At 41.2% G+C, this 19,207-nt stretch overlaps 1 protein-coding gene across 3 annotated transcripts in view; it reads left to right on the top strand.

The window, feature by feature from the left end:
* LOC124606205 (monocarboxylate transporter 5) overlaps positions 1–19,207 on the top strand; it is a 163,654-nt gene that overhangs the window by 48,266 nt on the left and 96,181 nt on the right. For all 3 annotated transcript variants that reach the window (XM_047138176.1, XM_047138177.1, XM_047138175.1), the window contains exon 3: positions 8,605–8,731. In XM_047138176.1, coding sequence (XP_046994132.1) covers positions 8,605–8,731 — 127 coding nt within the window. The remainder of the gene's footprint in view (positions 1–8,604; positions 8,732–19,207) is intronic.

Here is a 19,207-nt window from a genome sequence, read left to right as displayed (position 1 = left end):
TCAATGAAGTATCGCTGAATTTTTAATGTTTACTAGAGATCACAAAAAAAACTTATATTCGATCATGTGACTAAAGTTTTCAGAATAACAGTTACATGTATCATCCCACCTGAGATACATCTGTCTTCCTTAAAATTTTATCAAAACAAATATTCTAGAAAAATTTTTCAATTCATGTCTTCCATGAAAAAATTTTTCCGGCCAAAACCTAAGTCTTCAGCAGTGGGTCTCGAAAATGTTGGAAACAAAATCTGTCGCCAAACAATGTAAGGTACGGAAGAAAAAACAAATTTTGACAAACGGCGCCGACTAGAAAAAAGGTGCAAAAGATACTGACACTGCAAACAGGTGGAACACTATCACAAAATTCTTTATTACATGTTTCCTTTTCATGATGATTTATTTACAACGATTCATTAAAAAAATTAAGAACACTCCCTAAAACTGGTAAGATTAATGATGACGTATCTTTCAAGATGACAGTGTTCCATGAATAAGTTGATGTCAACGGTAAATAATTCCATGCAGGAAGTAACTAGTTCCATATTCAGACCTGAATATCAGACTACAAATCTACGGTAAGAATCTTCCTAATTACAGACTGAGAGGTGAGCGATTTTCAAAACGTGTGGCACACACTTAGCAAGGATATTCTAGATTTTGCTGGCCTAATGCTACCCATCTAGTAAGTGCAGTAGTTAAAACACTGGACTCGCATTTGCCAACATTTTTCAATTCTTGTTTATCTATTCAGCATTAGGTTTTACATGATTTCCCTAAAGCTGTTAACGCGATTGCTGGGGTGGTCCTTTTGGAATTCCACGACCGAGCTCCTTTTGCCATACTTATCCAATACGAGTTTGTACTCCTTAGCTAACGGTATAATCCTCGACAGAAAATTAAACCCTGGTATTACTTTTGTGTGTTACTGTCCAAAATTTCGCCAGAATTTTTTTCCTACTCGTGCTTTTAACTATGCAGACGAGTTACAGTTTTCTTTCCTGATGATGCAAATCTGGAAACCATTTACGAAAATTTGCGCTAGAAGATTAAAAACCGAAGTATTAATGATATCTGAAGTTCCTTCCACCACACACTGAAAGATGGCTTGCAGAGTGAGGATTTCAATTCGTTTTTTATAAACTAACACACACTTTTTTAAAAATATTACGAACAGATTTTAAGTTCGGTAATGGATAAAAAATTCTGAGTTATTCTTACAAGAATTCCTGTATCTCACAACTTAATGCAGTTGCCCTTGCAATACTGGCGCAGTAATCGAAGTAAATACAGCTTATTGCTTTTCGCTTGTCATGTAAGTTTCCTTTTACTGGTCTAGTCCGTTGCCTGCTTTATTCGTACAGAAAAGTTTACAGAATACGTCATTAAAGTCTGGCTTGTGTTCGATTTAAGTTTTATTACATGAGTTCTAGCCTAGACTAACCCGTTGAGTCGCCAATTAGTTTTTCTCTGCCCACTCGTTATCGATAAGTTTTTTTTTTCAATTTTTACGAGCGGAAACCAGTAAAACATATTGCTGCCACGGCTGCTTTGTCGATTGGTACGAGACAGCTTCGGTAGAATCTCTCATGCTGACCACGCGTAGCAGGGTTTTCGCATGGTCCTTGGAGCTGTAATGCGAATTCCATTTTATTGCCGTTTACGTTCCGTCTCAAGAGCTGTTTACATGCAACAGGGCGCGATGAATGGGCATTTACGGATTATATCGGCCCCCATTCAGCATACTTTCCAGCTCCGCAGGAAATTCTTTTCTGCTGCCAGAAAAAGTTTTCACTCGTGTGCAGGGAGTTATAATTTCTTTACAGGTTATACAACCCGGAAAGCCGTTACCCAAGTTTTTCAAATGTTCCCTGTATTTTATGATGTTTTCAAGCGCACTCTGCGCGCTACACTTTTCATAAAACTGTTTATATGGTACACGTCAACTAACGGCTGCACGTTTCATCATCAGACATCAGTATTTATTTCTTTTACCCTGGTTTTTATCGTGGATCCCCACGTGTCGGCCTTTAAACTCATGACGAGAACAAAGAGAGCAGTTCTCATCCCAAGTTTTGCATTATATTCACTCACTGCGTGGTGTGAACTCATAAAAAAAAAACACACACACACACAGAGAGAGAGAGAGAGAGAGAGAGAGAGAGAGAGAGAGAATATCGCGCCGGTAAAAAATTGGCTAGTACTGAAGTTTGAACTTAGGTATTGATATAATTTATAATGGATAAGGAGAAAGAGTAATTTTATTTTTCACTTCGTAGCCTTATCATAAGATAATTCCCCAAATCTGCAACGGCGCTGTAATTACTTTAATCCACGAGAAAGGAGAGAGAGAACATAAAAAACCGTAGGCCTACCAAGCTTCTCTCCGTAATGTACAAAACAGTCACTAAAATTGTCACCAACAGCATAGGAAAAATATTCAATTTTAATCAGGCAAAGGTCAAATTGGCTCTATAAATTCATATAGTAAAAAGGCCTCCTCCAAATCGAGAACTTAATTATAGAACAGAGAGAAGAATATGACACAGTATTTCGCCTAGGTTTCATAGATTTTTGGAAAATATTTCCACTCCGGGTCAACAAAATAAGCGCCAACAGTCCTTCTGGAACGAGGCATATTTAGCGATGTTAGTATACAGGGTTTTGGTAAATCAGTTATACAGAATTAACAGTTAATTGTGGAAAGGGCATATAGCTTACGGAAATGTTTGATGCAGCACTGAATGCAGTAATAATCAAGTTTTATTCCCGCCTAACACTGTTAGTTCCCGACATTCCCGCCAGGTGATAAGAGCAAGTGAGTTATTCCAGCAACCATTATGGATTCGTATAACAGTGCAAACTGCGCTCAGTATTGTTTATGGTTTCATGAATCCAAATCCGCTATTACAGTTCAGACAGCTCAGGACTAATATATCACAAGCTAAAACCTCAAAGATAAACTGTTATTTGGCACAATCCTTTCACTGAAAGGGTCGGCCAGCAGTTTCTGATGCAGCAGTTGAACAAGTCCAAGAAAATAAACGAGAAATGCCAGCTTAGAACTGAATATGCTTAGTGTTTGTTCCTCCGCTTCCGAAGTACGTCGACGAGATGCGAAAACGGACAGCACAACAGTTGCCACTATATATCAAGCCTTGCTTCATAGGATTTGGCAGGAAACTGGTTACAGATGGGACATTTGTAGTGTTATAAAAGATAGTCACATTGAACATTTGTAAATAAAACTTGAAGATATACTGCATTCAATGATGTTTCACACATTTCTGCAAGTTATTTACGCTTTTTTAAATTAAATCTTGCTTGTGTGTAACTAATTTGCACTGAAAAGCCAAAGAAACTGGTACACCTGCGTAATATTGTGTGCCCCAGCGAGCACGCAGAGGTGTCGCAACACGACGTGGCATGGATTCGACAAATGCCTGAAGTAATGCTGGAGGGAGCTGACACCATTAATTCTGCAGGGCTGTCCATAAATCCGTAAGAGTACGACGCGGTGGAGATCTCTTCTGAACAGCATGTTGCAAGGCATCCCAGATATGCTCAATAGTGTTCATGTCTGGGAAGCGTGGTGGCCAGCGGAAGTGTTTAAAATTACAAGGGTGTTCCTAGAGCTACTCTGTAGCAATTCTGGACGTGTGGGGTATTACATTGACCTGCTGGAATTGCCCAAGTCCATCGAAATGCATAATGGACATGAACGGATGCAGGTAATCAGACAGGATGCTTACGTACGTGTCACCTGTCAGAGTCGTATCTAGACTATCAGGGGTCCCATAACACTCCAACGGCACACGCCCGACACCGTTACAGAGCCGCCACCAGCTTGAACAGTCCCCTGCAGACATGGAGGGTCCATGGATTCATGAGGTTGTCTCCATACCCGTACACATCAATCCGCTCGATATAATTTGAAACAATACTCGTCCGACCAGGCAACATTTTTCCAGTCATAAACAGTAAAATTTCGGTGTTGACGGGCCCAGGCGTAAAGCTTTGTGTCATGCAGTCATCAAGGGCACACGAATAGGCCTTTGACTGCGAAAGCCAATTTCAGTGATGTTTCGTTGAATGGTTTGCATGCTGACACTTGTTGATCATCCAGCATTGAAATCTGTAGCAATTTGTGGAAGGGTTGCACTTCTGTCACGTTGAACGATTCTCTTCAGTCATCGGTGGTGCAATTTTTGCAGGATCTTTCTCTGGCCGCAGCGATGTGGGAGATTTGATGTTTTACCGGATTCCTAATATTCACGGTACACTCGTGAAATGGTCGTACGGGAAAAATCCCCCTTCATCGCTGCCTTGGAGATGTTGTGTTCCATAGCTCGTGTGTCGACTGTAACACTGTGTTCAAACTCACTTAAATTTTGATAACCTGCCATTGTAGCAGCAGTAATCGATCTAACAATTGCGCCAGACTTGTTGTCTTACACAGGCGTTGCCGATCGCAGCGCCGTATTCTGCGTGTTTGCATATCTTTGTATTTGAATACGCATGCCTATAGCAGTTTCTTTGGCGCTTCCTCCTATAAACACCCTGTACTGTAGAATATGTACGTAGGCGGAAATGGAAATTTTTACGCCATGAAACGCCAATCGGACATTTATCAGCCTTTGCGGAGAAGCTCATCACGTAACGGATACTAAATTATTATACTTTCATTCCACTCGGAACTAATGTCTGTCTTCAACATCACTATGAGGTGCGACCCTCGTGGACACAACTAAACGCTTCCAAATGTCATCTTGAGGATTTTCTTTCCACGCCTGTAATACATTTGTCACTACATCAAGATTACCAGCTGGAGGATGATACGCAAATATACAGGCGGTGGACGAAAATGTAGAAACACCAAAACCACAGCACACTACCAAGATTTAGGTGTACCGAAAGCGTTGATATTCGAAACAGTTTACATGACTCCCGGAATGGGTAAATACAGGTCGCGTATGGTTTTCAAGGGACTCTTGTACCATACTTCCTGCAAAGTAGTGGGAATGTCAGGGACTGTGGTGGCCAGGGTAGATGCAATACGTCATGGTGGATCACAGCATCACCATTTGGAACAAACATTGTACTATGGAATGGACCTGATCAGCCAAAATGATCACATAATCATAGGAGTAATGCAACCTTGCGGAATAACCACGGAATACGCCGATATGGCTACCCAAATCAACACCGGATCATCTCCATTTTTCAGTTTTGTGACGTCAACACGGTCAGAAATTGGAAACAGCGTGCAACAAGACTCACCCGACCAAATGACTCTCTTACATTACTCCACTAGGGTATTTTCTTTTTCAGGGTTCGCGGGTAGAACATTCAATTATGCAGTATTTTCGCAGCTGACGTAGTCTTATTTGTCATCACGATACTCTTCAAAGACCGTCCGTCACGGTCGCTTAAAACAGACTTTCATCCGCGTTGTGGCTTAACAGATCATGCTTTTCCGCTTTCCTTGTATGCTGCATAAATCTTCGATGTGGTCCCTCTTGGAACACCAAATGCTTCGGCTGCCCACCATACGTGCACAAATAATTTTCCCACGTTCGACTTCACTTAGTTCCGACTTAGTATACTCAAACGTACACAGAACACTGTTCTGAATACGACGGGCAGTTGCAACGCATGGAGGACATTGCACAGGTGCCGTTCGTGGTCAAGTACATCAGCACAACTTGCAGGCTTGGCTATCATCTGCATTTGTGTTCCAGCAACCGTTTCTCTTGGTGTTTACATATTTTTTGTCAAACCGCTGTACGTCTTGTCATCTCACCCGAGATTTGTTTTTAACCATTCGATCGGTCGCGAAATGGAAATCACTGAAAATCAAAAATTGTTTTATGTATAGCATTTAGCAGCACCTTCCAGCTACTTCTCCACAGAGTCACTGCACCACCTCAGACATTTGTAGCGTGGTACCAAATTTCCAATACCCTCGTCACAAGAGGAACCGCCTGTGCTCTCCACCAGTTCCCTGTGCTGGTCTGCAGCTCACTGTTTGTCCCACAAGGTTGTCTTCATGGCCAGTGATTCATGTGAGCAAAGAGATGAAAATCAGAAGGAGCCAAATCCGGGCTGTATGGTGGGTGATCAAACACTTCCCGTCCAAAATGCTGCAGGAGTGTCGTTGTTCCACCTGCAGCGTGCGACCGAGCTTTGTCGCAAAGAAGAAAACGCATGGCAGTAACGCTATGAAGGCTGCACGAAATACGGCGCAACAGCTAAGCCGGCGCTTCACACTTGGCGGGAGACTCTACTGTTATGGACATCTTTACATTGTCACTGTGCTTTCAGAACTCAAAACTACGACGTCACGCGATCGACGGGCATGTTAGAAACACTGCACAACACATCTGCACGGAGCTTCGTCGGATTTTCACTGTGATTTTTAGTTTCGCGACCGATCAGAGGTTAAAAATATAGCCCTCGTGCAAAGTGCATCTGGAAAGTTCGATGAATGACCTCGAAAAAATAAAAGAAACAAGCGTTACAAACAGAATATGTTTACTAGCTTTCAAAATAATCGCCAATAGCTACAACACACTTCTTACCATTATAAAGTTATTAGAAACTGTCAAAAAACGCTTCTTGTGGAGTCGCTCGAAGCACCTTCGTCACGCATCGTTGGATATCCGCTTCCTTAGATGAGGTGAGAGCTAGTGCGACCAACACAACAGTCGACGGCATGGTGTCCATCTTCCCCATCTTTAGTCAGCTGACTAAAAAGTAAGACGACGTTGACTGTCTTTTTCGACAGCAAGGGCTTGATCTATTATGAATTTCAAGCCGAGAGAGGTGGAGATGATAACCCCGTGCCATTAACTGCTGCCTGGTCTCTGGATCGTATTGGCAACATTAGGTCTGATCCAAAAACGCGTGACCAAGGTGCTTTCAGCGAGTCCACAAGAAGAATGAGTGCTAAAAGAAACTCGTTAAACTTCGGTTACACGATAAATTAGTCTAATCTAAAAGCCGTAAATTTAACTAAATACATAGGTATTACAATTACGAACAACTTAAATTGGAAGGAACACACAGAAAATGTTGTGGGGAAGGCTAACCAAAGAGTGCGTTTTATTGGCAGGACACTTGGAAAAAATAACGGATCTACAAGGAGACTGCCCACACTACGCTTGTCCGTCCTCTTTTAGAATACTGCTACACGGTGTGGGATCCTTACCGGATAGGACTGACGGAGTACGTCGAAAAGGTTCAAAGAAGGGCAGCACGTTTTGTATTATCACGAAATATGAGAGAGAGTGTCACAGAAATGATACAGGATTTGGGCTGGATATCATTAAAAGAAATGCGTTTTTCGCTGCGACGGAATCTCCTGACGAAATTCCAGTCACCAACTTTCTCCTCCGAATGCGAAAACATTTTTTTGACACGACCTACATAGGGAGGAACGATCACCACGATAAAATAAGGGAAATCACAGCTCGTACGGAAAGATACAGGTGTTCATTCGTTCCGAGCGCTATGCGAGATTGGAATAATAGAGAATTGTGAAGGTGGTTCGATGAACCCTCTGCCATGCACTTAAATGTGATTTGCAGAGTATCCATGTAGATGTAGATGTAGAAGCGGTTGTTGACAGTTCCAACAGCTTTACAACCAACGTCAGAAGTGTGTTGTAGGTAATGGTGATGACTTTGAAGGCTCGAAAACATATTTTGTTTGTAACTCTTGTTTCCTTTATTTTCTGAGACCATTCAATGAATTTTTAGGACGCACCTTGTGTTACACTTCCACGCGTCATTAATCAACAGTTAATATTAGTATTTGATAGTTTTGTAGAATTTTTTTAGGCGGGAGAGGGGGGGGGAGGGAATTAGCGATGTTATCCGCTGTAAAGAAAGCACGCCAAATCTGTAAATGTCACGCCAGAGTGCACTGGACTACAGTAACGAGTAGCGGAAGGAAATAAACGAGTTAAACATGTCCTTACCTTCAGTTGCTAGGAATTTCTTTGCTTGCTGACGGCGTTTGCTGGAAAGTATGGTATTAGGAAGTTCCTTGTTGTGAGTGTATGCGCCTGAGTTCTCGTGACTCTTATCTTTTTGCGAATAACTTTAGCATGCCACGGCTCTGATAAGAGCACCATACTAATTCAGTGTGCATTTTTTCGGCAAAGATTCGGAACATAAGCTTAGGATGAAAGTGATGGAAGTTGGAGCTCCCGAACTCGATCTGAACTCCAATCATAACATAATCAGTGAAACTCCAGGTAAGGGTATATACATGATTTCAATGGAGCAATGTTTTGACGTTTAGCAGCCGAAGTCACATTTCCCGACACTTCAGCACAACATAGCGTTGCAAAAAGGACACGATTTGGAGAGATGTTTAATGTAATTTATCTCTTAAACTACATATTTTCGCAATATATAAGTATAAATAGGAAAACCAATAAATACGGTGTTTACCTTCTGCAAGTCCGATATTACTATAGAGTTTAGTTTCCTTTTATTCGTGTTTGTCGTTATTATTGTTATTATTACTAGCACAGCATTTGTTGTACCGGCACAGAACCGTTTTATTTATGAATGAACTTTGCCTTTCTTCCTACAGTTCATTATGGTGCCCATCATGCAGTCGTTCGGTCTGCTATACCGAGACAGGTTCAAGGAGATCAACATGCCCGCCACAGACATCTCCGTCATCATGAACGTCAACTCTGCCTTCGGCATGACACTGGGTAAGTTTATGCTGCACCTGCTGCGAGATTCGTGATGTTGCGGTTATGTCGCTCCTGTGAGCTTACATGCTGTTGCAGTTATGTGGCATATGCAAAGTAATGCTAAAATGTGCGTCCAAATTTCTATAAGACGTAGAGAACATATTGACAGATATGTCTGTAACAGGGAGCTATGATCATTGACGTCAGCTGTTGGAAGCAGTGATCCCGTGTTATTCGGCTCTTTGACTGGAAGGAGTGGAGCACTAGGAAACTTTTGTTTCCCCAGCAGTCATACGTGCAACGTAATTTGCAGAAAGCGCACATATGGGAATGATTGTGGAGAGAGTGCGTATCGTTACGCCAACTGCTGCATGGCACAAATCTCGTGCATGGATGTCAAGGCCCGCGGAGAGTTTCCCGTGAGGTTATATTGCTCTCGCTTCTCCCCAGACATTTCACAACATCAAACACTCAAAACTTCCGTGCAACAAGCAATGTACTTGAAAACGTGTATAAGATATACGGGACATGAAATCTAAGTAATACTGCCACAGAATAATTCTTTCGAGGAGATAAAGGCAATTCACCTGCACATGCACGACGTTTAAACCCGAGTTTGAGTGAATTTTCCTGAAAATTAAATTAGTTTATGCTTGTGCAGATGTATGTGATACGGAATCTACGGAAGGGGCTACGTAAGACACTTGCAATATGTCGTAACATGGCCTTTCAAAGCTTGTGACGAGTATAAAATTACTTATGAAGGCTGCGGCACGGACATAATGCATACTTTGGTAGCACATAATCCACGAGTTACAAGAACCATTCTGAAGTGTCGAAACAGCATGTAATTACACCTTTTACGCAACGACACAATCCCACCACAATAGGCTGTAGGGTGGTAGGACAGGAGCAAAGTAGCACATCAGGCAATCACAATCGACAGTTGCGCCTAACATTTTATTTGGTACCTTTAAACAAGAGAACTTGACAAATAAAACTATCACATGTTTAAAACAACCATACATATTTAAAATTTACGATTCAGGTGAAAATAAATTACTTCAATTTTAAACACTCATAAAAACTCGGCACTTATGGCCTATTACACATTTACTGGAATGAGTTAAATTTCATAACAAATGTACTTTTTCATTACCACAGTGATTGTTATTGCCAAAATAATTCAGTTAATTTAGCATATAACATATAAAATTTCGTGTGAGCAAACTAGCTCGTGAGATTCAACAACTACGCTCAGGAAACGGACGCTCGCCCGTTCAACAGTTACCAATATAGGCTCGACATGGACCCCCAGACGGGAGCAGCAACGGTCACGAATGGGCACGAGAAAATCCCAGAACTAGTGGGTATCTACAACAGACTGACATCTGCCTTAAATAACTAGAAACACAATAACTCATTACAACACATTAGTAAAATTAATACATGAAATTAATTACAATATCGATGTACTGTCATTGAAGGAATTCTAGTACCACCATCGATAGAATCCCTTTCAGGCCATTAAACACACAATAACAACTAGCCTCTCAATAACTGGTAAGAATTTAGGAAACTACTGATTTCAAAACTATACACGCGTCTCTCAAATGGCTCTGAGCACTATGGGACTTAACTTCTGAGGTCATCGTCCCCTAGAACTGAGAACTATATATAGCGACTGGCCATCTTAACTCCGTGGTGTGATATAAATACAATAACCAGGCGGTACTTAAACAAGGGCCAGCAAACTGTTTTCAATGGCGGTTAAAGCTTGACAGTAGGGATCTACAACGGAATGTCTCAGCACTCCAAGCCCTCGTAAATGTTAATGGTCACACCACATACACCTTAAAACACTACGTATCAAACCAATTAAAATCAACACACTGTAGGCCAGACTGAGTAGGAGTAGCGACGGCCGCCCAAGAAAATACAGTCAACCGCACAGAGCCCAGTAGCTGATTCCGACCACAATTTACAGGACAAGCAAGGCCCTTACCCTCTTGCTTGTTCGACGAATCCAGCCACCGCAGATCACGATGTCAGGAGACATGAAGAAAGCGGAAAAACAACACCAATGGCTTCCCAGTAACATCTCTTTCCACGTGCCCTGCTTTCTGGCTGACACCGGACCTTAGCTGTCCGCCACAGTTCCCAAAACGCCGTTACTGCTTGGCGTCCCAAAGCAAAATCACTTCCTCAGCTTTTCCTCTCGCTCCCGGTCAGCCCGGTAGGTGGCGCCAGCGCGCGCTCTTCGCACACCGCCGGAAAGATGACCCATACCGGCGGCGGGAATATCGCTGATAGAGCCACACGGCTCACATTCCTCTTCAAGAGTGAATTGCTGTTAATGTGTCATTCAACACTGCTTATGACAGATTGACGGGAGGATACATTCTACTTTCTTATCTCAAACGGCAGAGGTATTTCGTATCCGTCGAAGGAGTGTCGTTATAAGTCATAAGTGACGTGCCTCTGAATATCAGAAGTAGTATGCATTTCCAAGACAACAACGCCATAAGCTTCATCTGACTGCTACATCCATAAACTATAAGATCACTCGAGGTGACCCATGGGCTCACAACGTAGAGTACCTGACCACACATTGGGACATTTGCTGCTATCGAAGAACAGGTCGCGCATGTACTGAATTTGAATTAGTGGGGGACTTTGTCGGAAGACTTTGTCTGGCCTCTGTGTCGAGAGACTTCTGCCTATTCGACATTCAGAATCCTTGACGCCTTGCTGCAGATACTGGAGATCTCAGTCGTACATTCGAGTACCCACTGTACATTTTACAAATTTTTTTTGTTACAAACTGATGCCAGTACCGCATGTTGTTGTTCCGAATATGTTAGTCTTTGCTCTGTTTTCATTTGACCGGACAGTGTTACAGCCTGTTGCATACAGCAACACGACGGCCCAGGGCTAACAAGTGAACTACTGCCTTTACTTGGTAGATCTCTCGACAGTGAAGTGAACTGCTATTTCTCCGAACAGTAACTAAATATATCTTGCAATAGGATGCTGGATTACACAGAATAATGATTGGTGTTCATTTGTCTCTTTAACAGGCTCTCGTAACTAGGTCATACCTGTGTTCTTGGGGTACACTTGATCAGCAAGAAAATTTTATAATTTTTAATTTTGAATAATCTCATTACGAACAAATTTCAAATCGAATAAAGAGCTATTATTCCATTAAGAAAGAAGTTAAACACTGCTAATTGTTTATATATTTTTTCTCTGTTCAGATTAATGCATTTTGGAGAACACATAATTCCATTAGGAAGATGTTATTTTCATTACCCGAATTTTCCGTCGGTGCATGGCAGAACATTATAATATTAAAAAGAAGAAAAAAATTCCTAATTTTCTGCAAAATTATATTTATTTGGTCACGAATGGCTTTTCGTTTCTCAGTCTATCTTCAGGTGAGAACTGAATGTCGCAAACACAGATATACATTATATTGGACTTACACAGATACCATTTGTGCAGAAGATACGCAAATGACAGAGTGTTTACGTAGGAAGACTTTCCATTTCTTTTCACATAGAAATAATTACATTAACTAAAAAAGGGATAAACAAAGTTTGTATGTGGAGCACACACATTTTCAGGATAACCTTTCTCCCTTGGAGTGATAAACTGACCCTAAAAAGTGGTAGGTAGAATCAGTTATGATCAAATGCACAGGCCGATGGAAACCACTGCATTCAAGACACACAGCCTATATCTGCGGAATATGTGAGATGTTAGGATGATCTCTCCATTGGCGGAGTATCCGGATTAATCCCAGATTAGGATCTTCGGGAGGGGACCGCTAAGGGGTAGGTGACCATGAAAAACATACATAATAACTAAAAAAAGCTCGAAGCTGGGAATGTCAAAAGTTTCGACGTCATAGGTGAACTAGAAAATCTGAAAAGAGATATGGTAGGGCTAGGTAAAGCGATGTGAAATAGAAAAGAAATAAGGATTTTTTTGTCAGACAAATATAAGACACTAACAAGACCAGAAGAAAATGATAATCTGGAATAGGATTCATTACGAATAACAAGATAGGGCAAAAAGTGAGTTACTGTGAACGGTTCGTGACAGTATTGTTTTCATCAGAATCGACAGCAAACCAAACCCAGCAACAATACGTAAGGTAAGCAAGCCCACTTACCAAGTGGAAGATGAAGAACGAACACAGTATATGACGATATCGAACAGGTAATTCAGCATGTAAAACGAGATGATAATGGAATAATCATTCGTGATTGGGAACACTATAGTAGGGGAAGGAATATAAGACAGTTACGGGATAATATGGACTTGGTAGTGTGAACGAGGGAGGAGAAGAAGTGACTGAGTTCTGTAATAAATTTCAGCTGTTAACTGCGAATATGCTGTTCAAAAATCACAAGAGGAGGAGGTACATATGGTAAAGGCCATCAGACACAGGAAGATTTCAGTCGGACTACATCTTCGTGAGATAGAGTTTCGGATTCAGTTACTGAGTTTAAAGGCGTACCGATGAGCAGATACAAACTCCGATCAACATTTTGAAATGATAAAGAGTAGGTAGAAGTTAAAAGACTCGTCCGGAAGAATCAGTGTGGGAAGAAGTGTAATACTGAGGTACTGAAGAATAATGAGATGCGTTTAAAGTTCTGTAACGTTGGAGCTATTGCGATAGTGAACACCACAGTAGGCAGCTCGGTTGAAGAAGAACGTATATCTCCAAAAGGGGCGATGTCAGACGTTGGACGGACAAGCATACATTAAAGCAATGCAACTGTGAAAAAACGTTGGATAACAGAACAAAACACACTGAAGGGCTCTGCGAGGAAGAGGAACTGTCTGGTAACATGTTGTAAGAGGAAATGAGGGTCAATATTGCGACATTAACGAACGGTTTTCTGCTGAGTGGTTGCTCTCTAACCAGCAGTCCATACGAGTAAACCAATTGCCAATTTACCTTATGTTTTCCGCATATTAGGTAACTGGGCTGTCCACGGCTCTGTTTAAAAGGAGTAGCTCGATGTAGTCATACGGTCGAGTTGCACCCGTCTGCTTTCACGTCTAGCAGCCAACTCGCTCCAAGTGATATTGTGCTGCTGTGATCCTACAGTCAAATTGTGTATGCGTTGACTAGGACTTCTAAGTAATAAAATACATGGGAATATTAAATAAAAGATGAAGGAATAGTTTACCATTATTACGTTTGTAGCTGATGTAGACGACAGAGAATCGTGTTGAATATTTTTAAATCATGAAAGTATATCTCAGCTAAACGGAAAGTGGTCCCATGATATACAGTTAAAATACAGATAGAAAATAACCTTATCAAATGCAGTAAAATTGGGTTGGAAGTGTTACGAGAATGGTAGCAAAATCCCCAAGCTAACTTGTCATCCAAGGTATACGAATACTAAGTCCACTCGTGATCACAATATACAAAATATTCACCAGCTCACAATACTTCAGAGATGAAAATGATGGTTTACAAATTAACACATGTGAGTTAACAGTTAGAAACTCATACTCTTCCTATTTTCAGTTCTGTAATGCAATCGGAAAAAGTCAGAGTATTTTAGCTGTCGTTCACCGCTCAGAATCAGTCACCCCTACGATCGAATCATGCACGTTACTATAGACAGGTCTGCTTTCAAAGTGTCTTCTACGAGATCTAAACGAAAAATGTCCCAGATCGCTTCCTTCAGCTTTTCACTCGAAGAAGTGTCTGTCCCCACTTGACTCCAGTGGTGTTCCTCCACTGTGTGCTTTCCCATAGGCTGAAGGCCACTTCACAGAAAATACATCGGTCTTAAGTTCCGCAGACATGATTTGACTCAACCTGACGACTTCCCGGGCTGAACTAGTATACTCAAATAATGAAACGTCATAAGCATTTCGGTCACACACAGACACTACTCAATAAATATAAATAAAGGGTCGCTCATAAATAAATAAGCCAGCATTCTTGCGCAAATGCGCTCACATTAAATAGCAACAGATTGTAGTTAGATATTGTTTAAACAATTATTTACGCCTGCTTGACATAATCATCTTTTGGCCCAGTTTCCAAAGGTTATGTCAGCTAACACATGCGACTGACCACTTCTTAAGTTACCATGATTTCGTACAGCAAGTGTAATCAATAGTTAAATAAATATATTAAAAAAGTAGTAACATATTCATTAAATAAGTACACAAGTATGACAGGATATGAAGTACTCGTGGTGCATACATTTGCTTTGTTATTGCAAAGAATATGATGCTCTGACAGACGATTTCATAATTAAAAGATATAAAAAACTTAATAAACCCTGAAATAAAACAGATACAGATACGCAGCTTTCAGAGATTATAGCTATTGTGCAATGCCATTATCTGAGATTTTTTTGTTTAAATTGCATGAAGCATTTAAAAGTAGTTAATTCAGAAGTTCACAGTGAAAGTAGTCACTGCAAAGCATTAACTTCTGTGGTTTTAAAGGTGTTGAAAATACTGGATGCAGTTATTATTTGGCTGTCTTTTACTGTGGAATATCTAAGCGCCGTAGGAAGACACGTTTCAGAGTGTCTCGGAGTCCGCCATTTTCCCGTATCGTCTATCCTTCGGTTAAGCGAGTAACCGCTGTCCATATTCTCCGTACGGTTTTTCTCATTTTCAGCCACTCCAGACCGACAGCCTTGGTACCCGGGCAGACCAATGTTCGCTCCCTCTGGTCCCGCCGTGCCGTGCTTTCGATCCCTAAGCCCGCCGACTTAGCTTAGAACTGTACAGACAAATGCATCTACTTACCTGCTCCCAGTTCTGGACGGCTGAATAACTCGTCTGCATACGCGTCACAGAAGTCATAGGGGATCTAATATCAGAGTTTAAGCTTCTACATCTACATCTACATCTACATCCATATTCCGCAAGCCACCTGACAGTGTGTGGCGGAGGGCACCTTGAGTACCTCTATCGGTTCTCCCTTCTATTCCAGTCTCGTCTTCCAGCTTTGGAAGACTTGCGATCAAATAAGGCAGAATGATAGATAAAATACCTTCGAAATTTCAAAATCATTGGTACAAGTATCAACAAACAGACTATCCAGGTATACAGGGTGGTCCATTGATCGTGACCGGGCCAAATATCTCACGAAATGAGCGTCAAACGAAAAAACTACAAAGAACGAAACTTGTCTCGCTTGAAGGGGGAAACCAGATGGCGCTTTGGTTGGCCCGCTAGAGGGCGCTGCCATACGTCAAACGGATAACAGCTGCATGTTTTTAAATAGGATCCCCCATTTTTATTACATATTCGTGTAGTACGTAAAGAAATATGAATGTTTTAGTTGGACCACTTCTTTCGCTTTGTGATATAAGGTCACAAACATATGGCTCACAATTTTAGACGAACAGTTGGTAACAGGTAGGTTTTTTAAATTAAAATACAGAACGTAGGTAAGTTTGAACATTTTATTTCGGTTGTTCCCATGTGATACATGTACCTTTGTGAACTTATCATTTCTGAGAACGCATGCTGTTACAGCGTGATTACCTGTAAATACCACATTAATGCAATGAATGCTCAAAATGATTCCCGTTAACCTCAGTGCGTTTGGCAATACGTGTAACGACATTCCTCTCAACACCGACGTTTTTTGAGTTTCCCGATTCTCGCGCAGTTTGTCAGCTACTGATGTGCGGATTAACAGCGACAGCAGCTAAAACACCTACTTGGGCATCATCATTTGTTGGAGGTCGTGGTTGACGTTTCACATGTGGCTGAACACTTCCTGTTTCCTTAAATAACGTAACTATCCTGCCAACGGTCCGGACACTTGGATGATGTCGTCCAGGATACCGAGCAGCCCGTTGGGCATTTTGATCACACAATAGCCATACCTCAACACGATATCGACCTTTCCCGCAATTGGTAAACGGTCCATTTTAACACGGGTGATGTATCACGAAGCAAATACCGTCCGCACTGGCGAAATGTTACGTGATACCACATATTTATACGTTTGTGACTATTACAGCGCCATCTATCACAAAGCGAAAAAAGTGGCCCAACTAAAACATTCATATTTCTTTACGTACTACACGAATATGTAATAAAAATGGGGGTTCCCATTTTAAAAAACGCAGTTAATATCCGTTTGACCTATGGCAGCGCCATCTAGCGGACCAACCACAGCGCCATCTGGTTTCCCCCTTCAAGCTGGACATGTTTCGTTCTTTGTAGTTTTTTCGTTTGATGCTTATTTCGTGAGATATTTGGTCCGGTCACTATCAATGGACCACCCTGTATATGTAGAATCTATGAGGCTGGAGACATACCATCAGACTTTCGGAAGAAGTATCATCCACATTGTCTCGAAGACTGCAGCAGAAAGTAAGTGCAAGAACAAAACATATTCAGCTCAACAGCTTATACATCCAAGTTGCTGACAAGAATAACATACAGAAGAATGGAAAAAGAAGTTTAGGATGTATTAGATAACGAACGATGTAACTTTACGAAATGTAAAGGAACCGGAGAGGCAGTTCTGATTATGCACTCGACAATGGTAGCAAGACTTAAGAAAAATCAAGACACACTCGTAGTAGTTGTCGAGATGGAAAAAGCATTCGATATTGTAAAACGGTGCAAGATGGTCGAAAATATGAGAAAAACAGGTGTAAGCTATAGGGAAATACGGCTAATGCATAACATGCACAGGAAGCAAGAGGCACCAATAACAATGGAAGAGGAAGACCAAGAACGAAGTGCTTAGATTGAAATTGATATAAGAGATGAATGAAGTCTTTCGCACCCACTGTTCAATCAATATATTGAAGACCCACCGAAAAAACTGAAAGAAAATTTCGAGAGATTAACATTCACGGTGATTGAAGAAACATTTCAGGACATGATGAATGGAACGAACATTCTGACAAGTGCAGACTATAGTTTGAGGGTAAACCGTGGAAAGCTGAAGGTACGTGTACATCTACGTCTACATCTACATGGATACTCTGCAAATCACATTTAAGTGCCTGGCAGAGCGTTCATCGAACCACTTTCACAATTCTCTATTATTCCAATCTCGTACAACGCGCGGAAAGAATGAACACCTATACCTTTCCGTACGAGCTCTGATTTCCCTTATTTTATCTTGGTGATCGTTCCTCCCTGCGTAGGTCGTCGGTGTCAACAAAGTATTTTCGCAGTCGGTGGAGAAAGTTGGTGATTGCAATTTCGTGAGAAGATTCCGTCGCAACGAAAAACGCATTTCTTTTAATGATTTATACCCTGTATCATTTCTGTGCCACTCTCTCCGATATTTCGTGATAATACAGAACGTGCTGCCTTTCTTTGAACTTTTTCGATGTACTCCGTTAGTCCTATCTGGTAAGGATCCCACACCGCGCAGTAGTATTCTAAAGAGGACGGACAAGCGTAGTGTAGACAGTCTCCTTAGTAGGTCTGTTACATTTTCTAAGTGTCCTGTCAATAAAACGCAGTCTTTGGTTAGCCTTCCCTACAACATATTCTATGTGTTCCTTCCAATTTCAGTTGTTCGTAATTGTAATACCTAGGTATTTAGTTTAATTACGGCTTTTAGATTACACTGATTTATCGTGCAACCGAAGTTTAACGAGTACCTTTCAGTACTCATGTGGATGACCTCACACTTTTCGTTGTTAAGGGTCAACTGACACTTTTCGCACCATTCAGATATTTTTTCTAAATCGCTTTGCAGTTTATTTTGATCTTCTGATGACTTTATTAGTCGATAAACGACAGCGTCATCTGCAAACAACCGAAGACGGCTGCTCAGATTGTCTCCTAAATCGTTTGTATAGATAAGGAACAGCAAAGGGCCTATAACACTACCTTGGGGAATGCCAGAAATCACTTCTGTTTTACTCGATGGCTTTCCGTCAATTACTACGAACTGTGACCTCTCTGACAGGAAATCACAAGTACAGTCACATAACTGAGACGATATTCCATAAGCACGCATTTTCACTACGAGCCGCTTGTGTTGTACAGTGTCAAAAGCCTTCCGGAAATTCAGAAATACGGAATCGATCTGAAATCCCTTGTGAATATCACTCAACACATCGTGTGAACAGAGAGCTAGTTGTGTTTCACAGGAACGATGTTTTCTGAACCCATGTTGACTGCGTGTCAATAGACAGTTTTCTTCGAGGTAATTTATAATGTTCGAACACAATATATGTTCTAAAATCTAACGATATGGGCCTGTAATTTAGAGGACTACTCCTACTACCTTTCTTGAATAGTGGTGTGACCTGTGCAACTTTCCAGTCTTTGGGTACGGATCTTTTGTCGAGCGAACGGTTGTATATGATTGTTGAGTATGGAGCTAATGCATCAGCATACTCCGAAAGGAACCTAATTGGTACACAGTCTGGAATAGCAGAACTGAGATTTACGTTAAACTTAACATAAAAAATGTTGACCACGAAGTAGGTGAAATGAAAGAATCTG

The sequence above is a fragment of the Schistocerca americana genome, chromosome 3, assembly GCF_021461395.2.
Source record: "Schistocerca americana isolate TAMUIC-IGC-003095 chromosome 3, iqSchAmer2.1, whole genome shotgun sequence".
Lineage (NCBI taxonomy): Eukaryota > Metazoa > Arthropoda > Insecta > Orthoptera > Acrididae > Schistocerca > Schistocerca americana.
Note: the sequence above shows the minus strand (reverse complement) of the source record. Positions and strands in the feature narration are given on the sequence as shown.